At 33.5% G+C, this 17,221-nt stretch overlaps 1 protein-coding gene and 1 long non-coding RNA gene across 6 annotated transcripts in view; one reads left to right on the top strand and one right to left on the bottom strand.

Annotated features, from left to right (window-relative positions):
• The window catches only part of LOC116289229 (uncharacterized), a 113,572-nt gene that overhangs the window by 52,092 nt on the left and 44,259 nt on the right, over nucleotides 1-17,221 (bottom strand). For all 5 annotated transcript variants that reach the window (XM_089031362.1, XM_089031366.1, XM_089031365.1 and 2 more), the window contains exons 2-6: nucleotides 15,445-15,510; nucleotides 14,503-14,565; nucleotides 13,397-13,429; nucleotides 10,032-10,100; nucleotides 9,432-9,497 (exon numbers count right to left, since the gene is read on the bottom strand). In XM_089031362.1, coding sequence (XP_088887488.1) covers nucleotides 9,432-9,497; nucleotides 10,032-10,100; nucleotides 13,397-13,429; nucleotides 14,503-14,565; nucleotides 15,445-15,510 — 297 coding nt within the window. The remainder of the gene's footprint in view (nucleotides 1-9,431; nucleotides 9,498-10,031; nucleotides 10,101-13,396; nucleotides 13,430-14,502; nucleotides 14,566-15,444; nucleotides 15,511-17,221) is intronic.
• LOC148910662 (uncharacterized) lies at nucleotides 1,050-15,533 on the top strand. The gene is made up of 3 exons (XR_016119990.1): nucleotides 1,050-1,310; nucleotides 9,997-10,054; nucleotides 15,421-15,533. It is a non-coding gene; the product is annotated as an uncharacterized LOC148910662 (long non-coding RNA).

The following is a 17,221-nucleotide window of genomic DNA, read 5'->3' as shown; positions in this document are numbered from 1 at the left end:
CCAAGATGGCTGACTAGTTAGTGATGTTTTCACTCGATTTACTGTAAATTTGAGCAGTTTTGAGCAAGAAATTCGCCTATTTAGTGAAGAAAATTATATTCCAATTTCCTAATATGGTAAGTACATTCCATATATGGTAAAAGAAACAGCTCGAGCGGAACGACAACTTTTCTATGTGGAAAGTTTGATATGAATAGAAATCATGACCATGAAGGTGATTTTATATCTGATAAAGATTCGTCTTCATTTGCATAAACTTTAACTTGGATTTTCTCTATCAAACTTGGTTCATTTCGTAAAAAAATCGGTACACAATGAGAACAAACATCATAAGTTTTCTAAGCCGTTCAATAATCTCGCAGATCGTGTTTTATCGGGTCTAAAACCACTCGGCTGCGCCTAGTGTTTTATACCCGATAAAACACTCCTGCTCGTTTATTAAACATTACTTAGAAAACTCATTAATAATTCATGAAGGAAACACAATAGAAATCATGACCATGAAGGAGGTTTTATATCTGATATAGATTCGTCTTCATTTGCATAAACTTTAACTTGGATATTCTCTATCAAACTTGGTTCATTTCGTAAAGAATTCGGTACAGTATGAGAACATACATCAGGAGTTTTTTAAGCCGTTTAATAAACTCGCAGATCGTGTTTTATCGGGTCTAAAACCACTCGGCTACGCCTCGTGTTTTATACCCGATAAGACACTCCTGCTCGTTTATTAAACAGTACTTATAATACTATAATTATACTAATTATACTAATTATACTAATAGTACTAATAATACTAATAACTAAAAATACTAATAATATTGATAATATTAATAATACTAATGCTGCTACTGCTACTGCTACTACTATTGCTACTGCTACTGCTGCTGCTGCTGCTGCTGCTGCTGCTGCTGCTGCTGCTGCTGCTGCTGCTATCACCACTGCTGTTCTGTTTGGCTCTGACACCACTTAGCACCATGCTAAATAGCACAGGATGTGGGTACGGCATTGAAAAAGTGAAAGTTGACCATCTCTTTTATGTAGACGATCTAAAGATGTATGCAAAAGATGACAACCATCTTGAAACACTTCTGCACACTGTGCACCACTTTAGTAACGACGACATCAATATGAAATTTGGTCTCGAAAAATGTGCCAAAGCTACTTTCAAGAAAGATAAACTAACAAAGAAATCGAACATTCAACTTAATATTGACACAGTCATTAAAGAACTTGACCAAGAGAAAACCTACAAGTAACTAGGCATCGATGAAAGTGATGGAATACAGCACTGAAAGATGAAAGAAAAGGTGAGAAAAGAGTACTATTGAAGACTCAGATTGGTATCATAAAATAACTGTTATAAATCTCGCATTCTGATTGGTTGGGAGCGCGTGCTTTATGACAGCACACAGCAAGCACGCGCCCTTTGCATTTTATAAAAGAAATAAAAAACTTGCTTGCTGTGCTGTGTGGAGTTATAAAGCACTTGGGAATTGCAGAACACTCGAGGAATGTCGAGAAGCATTCCGCTGCGCGTCGTGCTTCTCCTAACACTTCTTTCGTGATCTGCTAGCCCCCGCGTGCTTTATAACTGCACACAGCACGCGCGCGCGTTTTCTATTTCTTCACTACAGAGAGTGAGTTGAACGCAGCCAATAAGATCCAGGCTATCAACTCCTTAGCAGTACCTGTAGTATCATACAGTTTCAACATCATCAACTGGAAGTTAAGTGAAATAAAAAGATTATAATAATAATAGTAATAATAATAATAATAATAATAATAATAATAATAATAATCACCTTTATTTTATATAGCGTCAATTCTACAAGATTCAACATATTTTTACAAACTTAAAGCTTAAATTACAAAGCAGTATTACATTAATAAATAAAAATAAATAAATAATATATTCATAGGATAAACTGGTAATGATAATTAGCTAAGATGGTTATTGTACGCTTGGCGGAAGAGCCAAGATTTAAGATCTTTCTTAAAACCTGACAGAGAATCACAGGCTCTAATGTTCATAGGGAGGGAGTTCCACAACTCAGGGGCTGCATGGGAAAACGCCCTGTACCCATAGCTTTTAAGGTTAGCAATAGGTTTTGATAGATTGAGGCTAGAAGATCTGAGAGAAATCCAGATCCTGTTGGAGACTGTGAAATTTGACATCCTGGGGGTCACCGAGAGTAAGTTAACAAAGGAAAAGAAAGATTTGGAAATAGATATAGAAGGCTATAAATTTGTAGGAATAGAAGTACAAAAAATGCTGGTGGAGGATGTATTTTGTATTATGTAGAATCTCTTCTGGTTGTCGAAATGCGTAACCTTTAATAGATAAAAAGTGGGACTCTCTAGAAGCCATCTGGGCAGAAGTGATACTACATTCTCAGAGACTAATGCTTTCAGTCATGTACAGACCACCCAATGATTCTGAGTTTTATGCTACTTTGGAAAAACAGCTGGAAAGTATTTGGATAAAAAGGAAGAACATCTTAATTGTTGGAGACCTCAATGCTGATTTACTAAAAAATGTTACCTCAGATGAAGGTCCCAAGTTACTTAATGTCCTGAGAAAATATAAATTGATTAACGTGATCGAACAACCTACCAGAGTTACTCAGACAACAAAATCATTAATTGATCTGGCAATTATAAGTGACAAGTCTAAAGTTGTGAATTGTGGAGTCTTTGACACTTGTATTTCAGATCATAGACTAAATTACATTGTAGTGCGGCTCTCTAAGATCAAAATTCCACCTTGTATTAGAACAGTTGATGATTGGAAATCATATAATGTTAAAGAATATAAAGAAGAATTAGCTATGGCTCCTTGGCATGTATGTAATGTTTTTGAGGACATTGATGATAACTACTGGATGGCTGAAACCTTATATAATTCAATAAAACAAGAGAAATTACCAACAAGAAAAGCCAAAGTCAGATCTAAATCTCTGCCATGGATAAACAGTAAGATCAGAAAACTAATGAATAAAAGATACAAGCAACTATTGAAGGATCAAAAGACAAAGAATGAAGATGACTGGCATGAATACAAGAAGCTTACAAATCAAGTTAGTAAAGCTTTGAAAAATGCTGAAGCTGTATTTTGGAAAGAAATATTATGTGAAAAGCAGAATGGCTCAAGTAATTATTGGAAAATCATTAAAAAAGTAACCAACAGTGATCGTCAGAAACACAAAATGATGGGTCCCATAAAAGATGATTGTGGAAAGATCATAATTGATGTAAAAGAAAAGTTTGACACAATGAACTGCTTTTTTTCTTCTATTGGGCAAAAGTTAGCATCCTGTTTTAAATCACAAACTGCAAACCCATTGGTTGCATTCATCAAGAAGGTAACTCCAACTATTGATGAAGTAGACCTTGAAAATGAGATATTCCACAGAAAACTGTGTAAAACTAATATCCGCAAAGCTGGTGGACCTGATGGTATAACATCTAAAGAATTAAGAATGTTTGCCAATGAGATACGCTACTGGTTGTCCCTTATAAGTATTCAGAGCTACAGAGATGGTAAATACCCAACAAAATGGAAAAATGGCAAAGTGAAAACAGTATTTAAGGGAGGAGATAAACAAGACTGTGGAAATTACAGACCACTGTCCATGTTGAGTTTACCCAGTAAGATAACCGAATCTGTAATTTGTGAATCACTTGATCCTCATTTACAACTAATACTACATAAAAACCAGTGGGGATATAAGAAGGGTTTGTCTTCAGACTCATTGCTACTGTATATTTCTGAAACCTGGAAAAAGCTAATTGATACTGACAAAGTCATTGGTGCCATTTTTATTGACTTCAGAAAAGCATTTGATTCAATTGACCATAACATTCTGTCTTACAAGATGCAAAGCTGTGGTATCAGTGGAGATCTCCTTATCTGGATAAGTAATTACATAAACGGAAGAAGTCAATTTACTGAAATAGATGGTGTGCAGTCTGATATGTGTGCTGTTACCTATGGAGTTCCACAAGGGTCACTTTTGGGACCTCGGCTCTTCTCCATATATGTAAATGACTTTTGTGACGCTGTCACAAAAGGAGAGATTCATCTGTATGCGGACGACACAACTATCTTTGTTGTTGGAGATAATGTCAATGATGTAGTCAGTCAACTCAATGTTGTCTCTGAGGAAGTGTATCAGTGGACTAATATGAACAAACTTTCTGTCCATTCTGGAAAATCTGATGCAATGTTAGTAAAAAGGAACAGATTTACTGGACCCCTATTACCCGTCACATTTGGAACTACAATAATTGGATATAAGAACAAAACAAAATGTCTAGGTGTAACTATAGATGACAGATTAACATGGAGAGATCATATTGACAATGTCTGTACATCATATAACAAGCAAATTTGTGCCTTAAGAAATATAAGATATTTGCCATCCCAGTTATTAGAGGATATATATTTTATAAAAGTAATACCATGTGTTACATAAGGGATTGAATGAAGGAACACTTTTATTTAAACAGGGTAATCCCTTCAGTTACATGGAATGTATAACTGCTATCAATAGGAGGCCTAATAAATACAAGATAATAAATAATTTAGGTTAAAAGCTAAAATATGAAGCTATAGTAATAAAATCCAAAGTATGTTAATAAGATCTAAAATATGATACTAAAATATAATACTAAGGCCGAGGTTAGACGTCGACCCCACATGCCCCGAATCCAACGCAAACGAGCAAACGCTAACAATTTCATTTGCATTGGGCTCGAGACATGCGAAACTCGACGCCCAAACCCGACCCAATCACACGTAGCCTAGTATATGTTTAAACATTAATTGAAGTATATCTATATAAAATTACGTATTAATCATATAAAGCAACAAGAAAGTGAAAAAATACGTGTAGAAAAATTATGACAAAGAAATAACTATGTTAAGAATGTATTATAAAATGTGCAACCATAATAATAAAAGCTGCGCTTAGCGATTTCCGTTCTTACCCTAGGTAAATGTAGAAGATGGCTTTGTCTCGTTGAGCGCTTGGAAACAATACTATTAAATTTAAAATAATTAATGAAGAATTGCGGACAGCGGCCACTTATGCGTTTCTTTACTAGTTTAAATGTATGATGGTCGCGCCTACTTGAAAGTGTTCCCCACTTTAAGGAGTCCATTGCGTTATCACTGTCATGGGACTCAACAACTATGCAATGTTCAATAGATTAGAAGATCTTCATATCAAGTCTGCGAGAATCATCCATAAGATATCTACTAAGCCAATGGATTGGGAAATTCTAAAACTATCTAAGTGGCAGAATCTAGGATATCTATATAAACGTAAAATAGCAACAGAGGTCTTTAAGATCAAAGAGTCTGATCATAGATTGTCACAAAATTTCAACTTCATTACAACTGAAAGAAAGGGTGTTTTATTACAAATTAGATTTAAGAACTATGAACAGGGCAGAGATAGTCTTGACTTTCGAGGCCCAATCATATGGAAGAGCCTGGACAGGAGTACTAGAAACATTAAAGATCTAAATACTTTTAAAAAGGTTTTAAAGAATAATAAGAAAATAATTGGCCAGGTAACTTTTTCTAAGGGAACTTGTTTTAATCACAATAAAGATAATAGTTATATATATTATTGATTATAAAATCAAGCATAATTTTCGAAACATATTCTCACTAAATTAATTCTATGTATTTATTTATTTACTCATTTATTTATTCTTTATTATTAATATATGTATATATATTATATAGATGACATATTGATGACATATTGAGCCCTTGTTACAATCAATCTCAGATGAGAAACTAAGCAAAGGAGCAAACAAAGCTGCAGACGCAAGACTTGACATCCATGCACGAGGTTTCTGGGAGAAGCAACGTTCTGCCTTTTTTGACGTAAGGGTTTGTCACCCAATGCAGATACGTACAAAGATCTAGATCTACCCAAAATCTACAAGCTACATGAAAATGACAAGAAGCGGAAATACACCGAAAGAGTAAACGAAATCGAACATGGAACATTTACTCCCCTTGTCTTTTGTACAACAGGAGGTATGAGTAAAGAATGCAAAACATATCACAGCAGGCTTGCTGAACTGATAGCCCGAAAGAAAGGTGAAGAGTACCACAAAACAATGGCATGGATTAGGGCCAAGACTTGCTTCTCTCTGTTAAGATCTGCACTTGTATGTCTACGAGGCTCAAGGACTATAAAAAGAACTTATAATGATATAAACAACATAGACTTAGACATTCAGGTTGCTGAAAGCGCCATTTTATAAATTTAGATTTTTAGCTTATTAACGTAGATTTTTAGATAAAGATACATAGTTATATATTTAATATATATTTCAATTTTCCTTATTAGTCAGTTTTTCATCTTATAATTCCTTCTTCTTTGTAAGTATTATATATTAACATATTCATATTTAAATAATGGACAAATTCTATTCGTTTTTTTACAATCTTGAAAAAATGTATAAATATTTAAAAATTATTAATTATTGATTAGAGATTATTGTTATTATTAATTATTGATTAAAGACTATATATTATTATTTACTATGTTAATAAAATAATTACACTTCTCCCTGTATATATATATACATTTTTTCATAGGATATTGTCATATTTGTAGAATATCATTTTTAAATTTAAAATTTTATAATTCTATTATAGATTAATTATTAGTTTTTTTTATTATCTTAAATAGTTAATTAAATAGTTAGATATGCAGGTCCACATCAACTATATAGCTGCCAGTTTTTAGACCTGCCGTGAAACAAAGTTGTATGTATGTGTGTGTGTGTGTGTGTGTGTGTGTGTGTGTGTGTGTGTGTGTGTGTGTGTGTGTGTGTGTGTATGTATGTATGAAGTCTATCTATAGATGCTGAAGTCTATCTATAGATGACTTAGGTAGACCATAGTATAGAGAGTTGCAAAAATCTAATTTAGAGGTAATAAAAGAGTGTACAAGTGATTCACAGGCACTCTTACTGATAAATTTGTGAACTCTAGAAATATTACGCGAGTGATAAAACGAGGATTTACGAACAGACGAGAATTTACAAAGAGGACGCAAAGACGAGGAAATACCTAACAATGAACCGCATGTGCATCATCCTAAAGCGGATATTGACAGATTATATGTCAAGAGAAGAGAGGGAGGTGGAGGACTTGTCCAGATAGAAAACTCGTATAAGATTTTAACTATCGGTCTGGACATGTACCTGAAAGAAAACCAGGATTGCCTCGTGCGTCTAGTCTCTAAGCACGAGAACAACAAAAAGATGTACTCCATTCACAAAGAAAGTAAAAAATTCAAGACCGAAAATGGCGAAACAGATGTGCTAAACGAATCTCTACCAAGCAAAAACGACGTTTACATAATTAAAAGCAAAAAGGATAAAGAGCACCTACAAAGATCATCTGCAAATGAAACAATGTGAAAAATGGGAGTCTAAACCCATTCATGGCCAATACATCAGGCAAGTCAACAAAGCAGATGTCGACACACAGAGAACGCACATTTGGTTAAAAGGAACAGGTTTGAAGTCAGAGACAGAGGGGCGTATTATAGCAGCACAAGAGCAGACGCTGCCTACAATTTATTACGAGAATAAGATCATGGGAAAAGATGTTAATACTAAATGCAGAATCTGCTGTGATTACGACGGGACTATCGACCACATCATATCTGGATGTCTTGTTCTTGCAAAGAAGGATTAGATAGAAAGACACAACAAAGTTGGTAAATATGTTCACTGGAAACTGTACAAGCATTATTGATTTACCGTCTGCATAAAATGGTATGAACCAGAAATTGGGACATGCAAGTACATACGGACAGAACCATCACAGGCTAATAGGGCCGACATTATAGTGAAGAACAAAGTAGAGAAACGTAACGATGTTCCTTGATAGACGTGTAAATCCCAGCAGAACGAAAAGTGCCCCTTAAACAAGTAAAAAAACTCTCAAAGTACGAAGATCTAGGAATAGAAATTTAAAAAATGTGGGGTATGGAAACAAAATACCATACCTAATTGTCAGTGAGGCACTGAGGTTAATTCACAAAGGACTAGAACAATATGTCAACCAATTAAAAGGGGACATCTCTATCACAGAAGTACAGAAGATTGCTATCCTTGGAACTGCACACATCATAAGAAAAAATCTCGTGATTACTTGATTCCTTTTTTCCCTTTTACTTCATTTTTTTAATATTTATTTTAATTATACCTCGTATTGTAAATATATTCTTGTTTTCCCAAGGCCCATGGATTGGGCTCGGTGAATTAAGAATTTTGTAAGCAAAATTAAAGCAAATTGTAAATAAAGATAATAATGATGATAATAATAATAATAATAATAATAATTATAATTATAATTATAATTATAATTATAATTATAATTATAATTATAATTATAATTATAATTATAATTATAATTATAATTATAATTATAATTATAATTATTATAATTATAACAATAATAATAATAAAATCAGTCATGCAGGTATTTGCTTAGACTATTCATGCCCGCAATATTCTGTATTCATGTAGCAAAAATGTCTGAAGTTGAAATAAACATATAATAATAATAATAATGATAATAATAATAATAATAATAATAATAATAATGAAGAACTATAAAGCAATTTGTTATCTTTTTCAATATTTAACGCTCCTGCAATTAGTTGTATATATATATATATATATATATAACCCTCATTAATAATTCATATAATAATTCAATTGGAGCCACCATACACGTCACGTGCATGAACCTTTATACCGGATAAAGTCCTCTTCATTAGTATTCAAGTGATTTTATATAAAGACACGTGATCTTTATATAAAGACCACTCGAATACTATGATGATGACTTCATCAGGGATGAAGTATACATCCAAGTTTAGATGAAGACATAGAGCTTCATCAAGGTCATAGTCAACCCTAATGATCTTTGACTAACGTGCCTGTCTTTGCCTTGGCACGCAATATCCAATGTGTGGGAGCTTCTATTGAATCTGGTTGCGCATGCCCGTGACGTCAAATCTTTCTCGAAGTATAAAAATCCATGTTCGTGACGTGTATGGTGGCTCCAGTTGAACCAAAATCTTATAAATTGTTCATGAGTGTTTTAAGCAGTTCAAAAAACTCGTAGATCGTGTTTTATCAGGTATAAAAGCACTCGGCTACGCCTCGTGCTTTTATACCTGATAAAACACTCCTACTCGTTTTTTAAACACTACATATATATATATATATATATATATATATATATATATATATATATATATAATATATATATATATATATATAATATATAATGAATGAAAAATATAATATGTTATTACACTTTGATAAATATACATAAAATTTAATATAATAATGATATGATCAGTAGCAAGTGAACTTACCTCAGCTGTTTCAACTGGATTACCAGTCTCTTGTATATTTCCCGGTTGACAATATAGGTACAATATCTTATTGAAATGATAATGAAAATATAATGTTAACTTTTTTTTTGATTTTACAGTAATCAATTAAAACTAGATAAAAATTGAAGCGTACAACCTAGTGAATAAAATAATGCTAAATTATTATAGTGCTAATTCTATAACACTGTTTAATGCTACTTAGTGTTAAATGCTACAGTGATTTTCCTCAGATCATAAAACAGTTTCTAGTAGTTAGTGTGTAATAGTTTAATAAATACAGACGATTGACAAGATTTAATAACCTCTATTAGTATAATAACTATTTCACGGTCTGAGAAAATAACTTAAGTTCAAAGTTAGTATTGCACGTGCTTTTAGAGTGTTTTTTTAGACACTACCTCTATAGCTTTTCTTTTCTTTTACTATATCTGGTTAGTCACTAATTATACAACTTAAGTGTTTCAAGTACTTTTACCAGGAATGATAAGGTGTCCGTGAAGGATGGATAGATTACTCATATTTGCTTTACTTTCTATATTCTTAGAAATAATAACCAGGACAAACTGGGAACAGACTTACCACACAGAGGATCAGTAACAAAGGTATGATGCTGTAAATAATCCATAACAGGACCGGGACGAACTCCATCTGAGAAATTAAAAAATAAATACAATCAAAATTAAGACGAAAAAAAAATTAAGGAAAGAATCAACTCAAAATTGACTAAATAAAGTATTGAATTGATCTAATATAATTAAATATTTTTTACCGATTTTCGATACTGAAGTTTGAAACTAAAAAAAAATCATTAAAATGCTTTCTATATGTATGGGCATGTAGGTGATGGCTAGAGGAATTTATTATTATTTCACGACAAAAAGCTTGCAACAACAAAGTAACTGCAATTAAGAACTAAATAAAAGATGAAATTGAAAAAAAGAAAAGAAAAATGTAAGGAAAGGAGCAACTCAGCCAATCAGAGCGCAGGATGATAGTCCATGAGTAGGCTAGACTTAGATTTATTTTTATTCATTTATTTATTTTATTAATTTGTAACATATATACTTAATTGTAAATAAACAAATAATAAATAAAATTTACAAAGTTTTCATAAATAGCAAATTTCTTAATCTTATTAACAATATTAATAAACATATACTACCGAATATTTGTCATTTCAATTAATTGTTGAATATTATTCTTAGAAGGAATTCTTGTCTCATGGTGTACGCACTGGATATATTGATATAATGTATATTTTTCTCGTTGGTCATAATTTTTGACTGCATGAAATATTCTTGAAAAAGTGTTAGAGGAGGAGGAGAGGAGGAGGAAAGGAGGAGGAGAGGAGGAGGAAAGGAGGAGGAGAGGAGGAGGAAAGGAGGAGGAGAGGAGGAGGTGGTGGAGGAGAGGAGGAAGAGGAGGAGGAGGAGAGGAGGAGGAGGAGGAGGAGGAGAGGAGGAGGAGGAGGAAGAGGAGGAGGAGAGGAGGAGGAGAGGAGGAGGAGAGGAGGAGGAGAGGAGGAGGGGAGGAGGAGGGGAGGAGGGGTTAATAGCTATTGATAGCCAAGAAGCTAAGCTATTGATAGCCTGATAGCTAGGCTATCGATAGCCAGGCTACTGATAGCTAAGCTCTTGATAGCCAAGAAACTAAGCTATTGATAGCCAGGCTATTGATAGGCAAGAAGCTAAGCTATTGATAGTCTGATAGCTAAGCTATTGATAGCCAGGCTATTGATAGCCTGCTGATAGCTAAGCTATCGATAGCCAAGAAACTAAGCTATTAATAGCCAGGCTATCGATAGCCTGATAGCTAAGCTATTGATAGCCTGATAGCTAGGCTATTGATAGCCTGAGAGCAGGAGAAGAGGAGGTAATCTTACATCGACCTCTCATCGACTCATCGACCTTCAATCATAGAAAAAATAAGCAAATATAAAATTATTATAAAATCAGTTATTAATTTTGGTATTTCAAATGGTCTTGGCCATGGGCTTCCTGTGTTTTCAATAGCTAAATCGGATGGGCTGCCTGTGGAAATACGAATTGGCCATGGGCTTCCTGTGTTTTTCAATAACTAAATCGGATATGGGCTTCCTGTAGATTTGTGCATTCATAAAATTGTTTTGATGCCGTGTCTTATTTATCACGTGACAAAAAATGATTGAAGGAAAAGAGATATGACAGCATTAATAAGCTTGAATGCTAGGGAATTTTAGAGTCATTGTACTACGGTCCAGTATGAAATAGAATGAACGCTGTTTATATAATATAGAACAAGATAACAGAACTAATCATTTTCAGCTGATTTTTGCATAATTAGGAAGAACTTAGTAGGTCTTATTGTTTTTCGTTTATGAGTCATTAAGTGCATTGTGTTGGATACAAAAGTCAGCAAATTTTCATTAGTCCTTTGAATTCGTCGACGATAGCGTGATATCCTCGAGAGCCTAACTGAAATAACGTAGCCATTGCGTTTCTCGAAAGTAAATTGTTTTTAGGTCTTGCTTGCTTGCTTGGTTGGTTGAGTTTTGGAGTTAAAAATTCAAAATTCCCTCGCTCTATAAACTGGATCGGTAAACAAAAGACTTGTCCAAACTTGTCAAACAATAAACTCATGGCGTCAATTGTTCGTCATGGCAACTTCACAATACCTACCCGTCATTTTATGGTAATAAGTAATAAAAATAATTAAATCCACCGCATATGATACACGTAATGCGTGACGTATTAGAACATAATTAAATCCACCGCAAATATACTCGAATCCTCCGCAAAATTAGTAAATTCTCCGCAAAAATCCGGCCCGTGCGGTGCGGCCTATACTACTTGGCTGGCTGGCTGGCTGGGAGGGGAGGGAGGGAGGGAGGGAGGAGTGGGACTCCATATATAGAAGGGCGGGGATGCGCTTCGGAATTGAAATTAATAATGACTCCTAAAAGGTACCAAAAATTTCTTTCTAGTAATTCTATCAGTGGCAAGTTTCACCCCTAATTGTTACCAAATGATCCAATTTTACAACGTTGTAATTAGCTTTTTATTTAAACGCCCTAAAAGGTACCAAATATTGAAATATCTTATGCAAATAAAGAAATTGTTACACATTTAGGTTCGATATCAGTGTGATAAAGCCGTTGATTATATCCATTTTGAAATCACTGATGATTTCTGCAATCTAATTGTCTCAGGAGCGCGATTTATTCGCGAATACACCATTTTGAGCCCAGGAAATTGCAGAAAACAGCATTTAAGCTATCAGAAGAAAAAAAGTAACAAGAAAAAAAGCAAAAAATAAAAAAATGTATGAGAAAAAATCATATTGCAAAAATCACTGGTGATTTTTGCAATATGATTGGCTCTCAGTAGAGCGATGTAATCATGAATCGCACAATGATTAAGTTTTAAATTGCACTGTTCTGAAGAGCCAATGAAATTGCAGAAAACCTCATTTGACCAATCACTTCACACACAAAAACTAAAAAAGCATGAGAAAAAAATTGAAGGAAACGTTCTAGGTGAAAGACCAGTTTTTCGACTAAGTTTTACATTAATACTAAGTGTTAAAATGATCATGATTGCTAGACATCTCAAAAAAGATATGATTAATAAGTGGTAATTGAACTTCTTGTCGTACAATTTTGGTCTGGAATCAATCCATGGTAATTAATAAATTGCACTCCCTACGCGGTCGTGCAATTTTGTAATCACTCGTTTGGCTGGCAGACCAAATTGCGCTTCACTTAGTTTAATTACCATTACTCACTCTCACTGATATCAAACCTAAATGTGTAATAATCTTTATACATCTTTTAAAGCTCAAATCATAATTTTGAATTTTCATTCTCAGTAATTAGCGATCAGTTTGAAATTCAGTTGAAAAGATCCCTTATCAAGTACTAAAAATGCGAACTAGAAATGTTAAAACAATAACATTTATACACAAACCTGAACAGGATCATTTTCCAATGGAGGCTCATCCTACGGAACACAGGAAAAAATACTTTAATACTGTGATTGATTAATTAATTGATTGATAGATTGATTTTTCCATTTTTGTTTGTACTTAAGACCTATTAAAAATGAAATTAATAATAATAATAATACAATTAATAATACTACTACTAATATTAATAATATTTATTACTAACTCAGAAAATAGAATGTAATCAATAAAAATATAATATGCTATAATCAATAGAAATAACCATAATATAATCGATAAAATATAATCATTAAAAATATGAAATATTCAGTAAAAATATAATATTATCAGTAATAGTATAAGTAATAATAGACCAGTTTCGAATTCCAAATTACCGCTGTGTTCCTTGATTACAGACTCATCTGCACAGGGTTAGCCTCGTATCAGTGTCTAAATATTCACAAATACCAACGATAAAGTAAAGAATGCACAACTTCAACAATACAAACACTTTGAAACTCGACGGACCTTGGCTGGAACACGTGAATATTCTGCACAAACTCGAGGCTAACCCTGTGCAAATGAGTCTGTAATCAAGAAACACAGCGGTAATTTGGAACTCGAAACTGGTCTATTGAAAAATATACAATGTAAGAATATAATATAAAAAAAGTAAAAACCGTAATATAATCAGCTAAAAAACAATAAATCAATAAAGATATAATAAAATATATAATATCAAAAAAATATGCTATATTCATAAAAATATAATATAATCATTAAGGTGTATAATATATTCAATGACAAATAGATAATATATAAATTGTAAATAAAAAATATGATATGATCGCTTACAAATTCAATATTTAACAATTATTTACATTACAATAATTAACAACTATTAGCATTACACAGGTGATTCTTTCGAAAAAAGGGGAGGGGGGGAGATAAAAGACTTTTTTTCCGGTAACAGCAACAAAGCGGCTGGCCGCCATTTTGGATTATAGCTGGAGGTGATTTAATATCGTGTGATAGTGTGAGTTTCTCGACCAATCAGCGCGCGAGATTTTCAATAATCATCTGTGTATTTTTACTAAATATATATATAACCAGTAGCAAAATGACTTACGGCTGTTTCGACTGGATTACCAGTCTCTTGCTTGTCATTGCTCAGTTGAGCAATTTGGTACACCTTATTGGAATGAAAATGAAAATGCTAACTTTTTTTTTTTTTTTGGATTTTACAGTAATTAATTAGAAAAAGATTGAAGCATGCAACCTAAATAGTAAAATAGTAAATAGTACTAAATTATTCAAAGTGCCATTTTTTAAAACAATTATAGGATAGCGCACGATCTTAGCTTTTCATATACAATTCGGATTTTATAGGTACGAGTGATGTTTTGAAAGTTTTCAAAATTGGACGAACCTTTTGGCCAGTGCAAATTGAGAACTTTCAAAACATCACTCATACCTATCAATTCCCAATCGTAGGAGATCGTGCGATTTTTTGTTTATAATACACTCAACAAAATAGAGCAACTTAATTGAGACTCTACAGAGTACAATTAATGATTTCATTGATGTACTCCTTTTGTCCAATCAGAATCGAGTAATTTTTTGGAGTGTATTATATTATACTTGGTGTTAAATACTGCAGCGATTTACTCAGGTCGTAAAAATGTTTCTAGTATTAAGTGTGTAATAGTTTAATAGACACAAAAGAAAGCTTTTGAAAGAAGATTTCACGGTCTGACGAAAATCACTCAAGTGCAAAGCACTGCACGTGCTTTTATGGTGATTTACTTGGCCCGTTGTAAAAGAATACAAAATATATTTAATACAGTAGTAGTTAGACACTAGCTCCATTGCCTTCTTTTGTTTTACTTTACTCTGTTAGTTACTTAGTATTATACAACTTTGCTTCAAGGAACAAATAAAATCACTTTAGTGTTTCAGGTACTCTAACAGGAATGATAAGGTGATCGATTATAGGATGGATCATGGATTAAGTATACCCATGTTTACTTTTATTTTGTTCTTTTAGAAATATTGACCCGGATAAACTTACCATAAAGAGGACCACCAGCAAGAATATGATTAAAATGATCCATGACAGAAAGTCGACTAACTGCAACTGAGAAATTAAAAAAAGGTTTGTGAAGATCGCACGTAAACTACGAAGATATGGTTTTTGTTTTTTTTTAAACATGTAATTTGATTTTATTAAGAAATGTGTGTTGGCAGCAAAATTTGCCTGCCAACATACAATTCTTTGTACAAGTTGTAAGTTCGTACTATGTACTTATTGACTGAGTTAGGTCGGACTGTACGGGAAAATATTTGGCTCTCGGTCATTTGTAAGGACCTCGCGCAAGCATTTTATCATATGACCCTCACGAAAAGAAAAATGATTTTAAAAAAAGAAGCGCGCGGATTCGAGCAGGGCCGTACGAATTCGTACGGCCCTGCTCACGCCATTTTCCCGAGAGGTTTTTATAAGAGCGCGCGCCCGGGCAGATACGGGTCATATGATAAAGATAGTTCTGGATTATCGACAATATACAGTATATCTATATAAACAATTTTTTTCTTTTTTTTTTTCTTTCTGATAAAACGAAAGTATTACGGGGTGATTTGCTGATAGAGACTTTTATTGGAAGGCCAAAAGCAACTTCTAAAACTGAATTCCACTACTAACTAACTGAATTATCTCAATGCATCCTTTTTATATGGAATGGTGCAATAATCAAGATTATCCGATATTAACTAATACATTTCTGGAAGCGTTGCCTCTTAATTAATATAGGAAAACTAAAAATATCTGAGTTGCGACCGAATTACTCAAAACTCGGGTTTTGGACGATTAGAATACAATTTACAACTAAGCGTTTGATCACGAAAAGGTCAGCTGTTACAACGGCTTGAACGGTTTTAGGGCACAGTACTGAGTCCAGTCATTTTATGAATTGACCTTCAGCTAATTGCAACAGAAGCTTTCTCTTCAAAATACAGTCACTGATACCACCTCAATAAACATACTAAAAATCTTTTGCAATTGAAGTACGGAATATCTCGAAAAACGACTTGATTTAAGGAAACGCTCTCGTGCAAACGAGGCTCCATACCGGAAGCGACTCTTTTTAACCTTCTAATTGGTACCGTTATGATTGGATTTGGGCCAGAATACGTAAAAAGTTTAATATAAAGGTAAAACACTTGCCTATAAGTCTTTTCGAACATATCCTTTTGACCGACTCGATGTTCTAGTCACCATTGTTCGGTTTTGGCCAAGAGTAAGTAGTGATAGATTGTACATAGATATTACAATCTATAATATATTGTAGATATTACAATCTGTAATAATTATTCTCTTTAATCATGTTCTATACATTTCATATTGCTTTAACTGGTTTGATGTAGCTTTCTACAGCTTTTCTAACATTACTACTAATACTATTCAACTACAATACACTACAATATTATATTATTTCATGCTTCGTGGATTTCCTTAATATAATACTAAAGAAGTTACTAGATTATTCAGCTGTAATTTAATACCATGCCATGTTCACAAAGTCGTTTGTTAGACTTAGCCTGCGTAGTCAAGCTCTTTTAAAGGGGAAGCGGGGAATGGGGAGAGCTAGGGTGGAGGCGAGGAGAGGGTGAGGTATTTACAAGTATATATTCAATCAGACTCGTATTGAATGTCGAGAAGGTGCTGGTTAGAGTTACTGCAACCAGATCCCTTGCACTGACCACATGCTGCGGAGCACTCCAAGTTGTGTTTGCGGCAGGTGCATCTCTTGCTGCTACAGTCGGTTGTGCAGTTACATCTGATGACGCGT

This window comes from Actinia tenebrosa, unplaced genomic scaffold (genome assembly GCF_029948245.1).
Source record: "Actinia tenebrosa isolate PJP-AT-01 unplaced genomic scaffold, QUT_ActTen_1.0 PGA_scaffold16__25_contigs__length_10494907, whole genome shotgun sequence".
Classification (NCBI taxonomy): Eukaryota; Metazoa; Cnidaria; class Anthozoa; order Actiniaria; family Actiniidae; genus Actinia; species Actinia tenebrosa.
The sequence above is the reverse complement of the archived record's forward strand: the minus strand, read 5'-3'. Positions and strand labels throughout refer to the sequence as shown.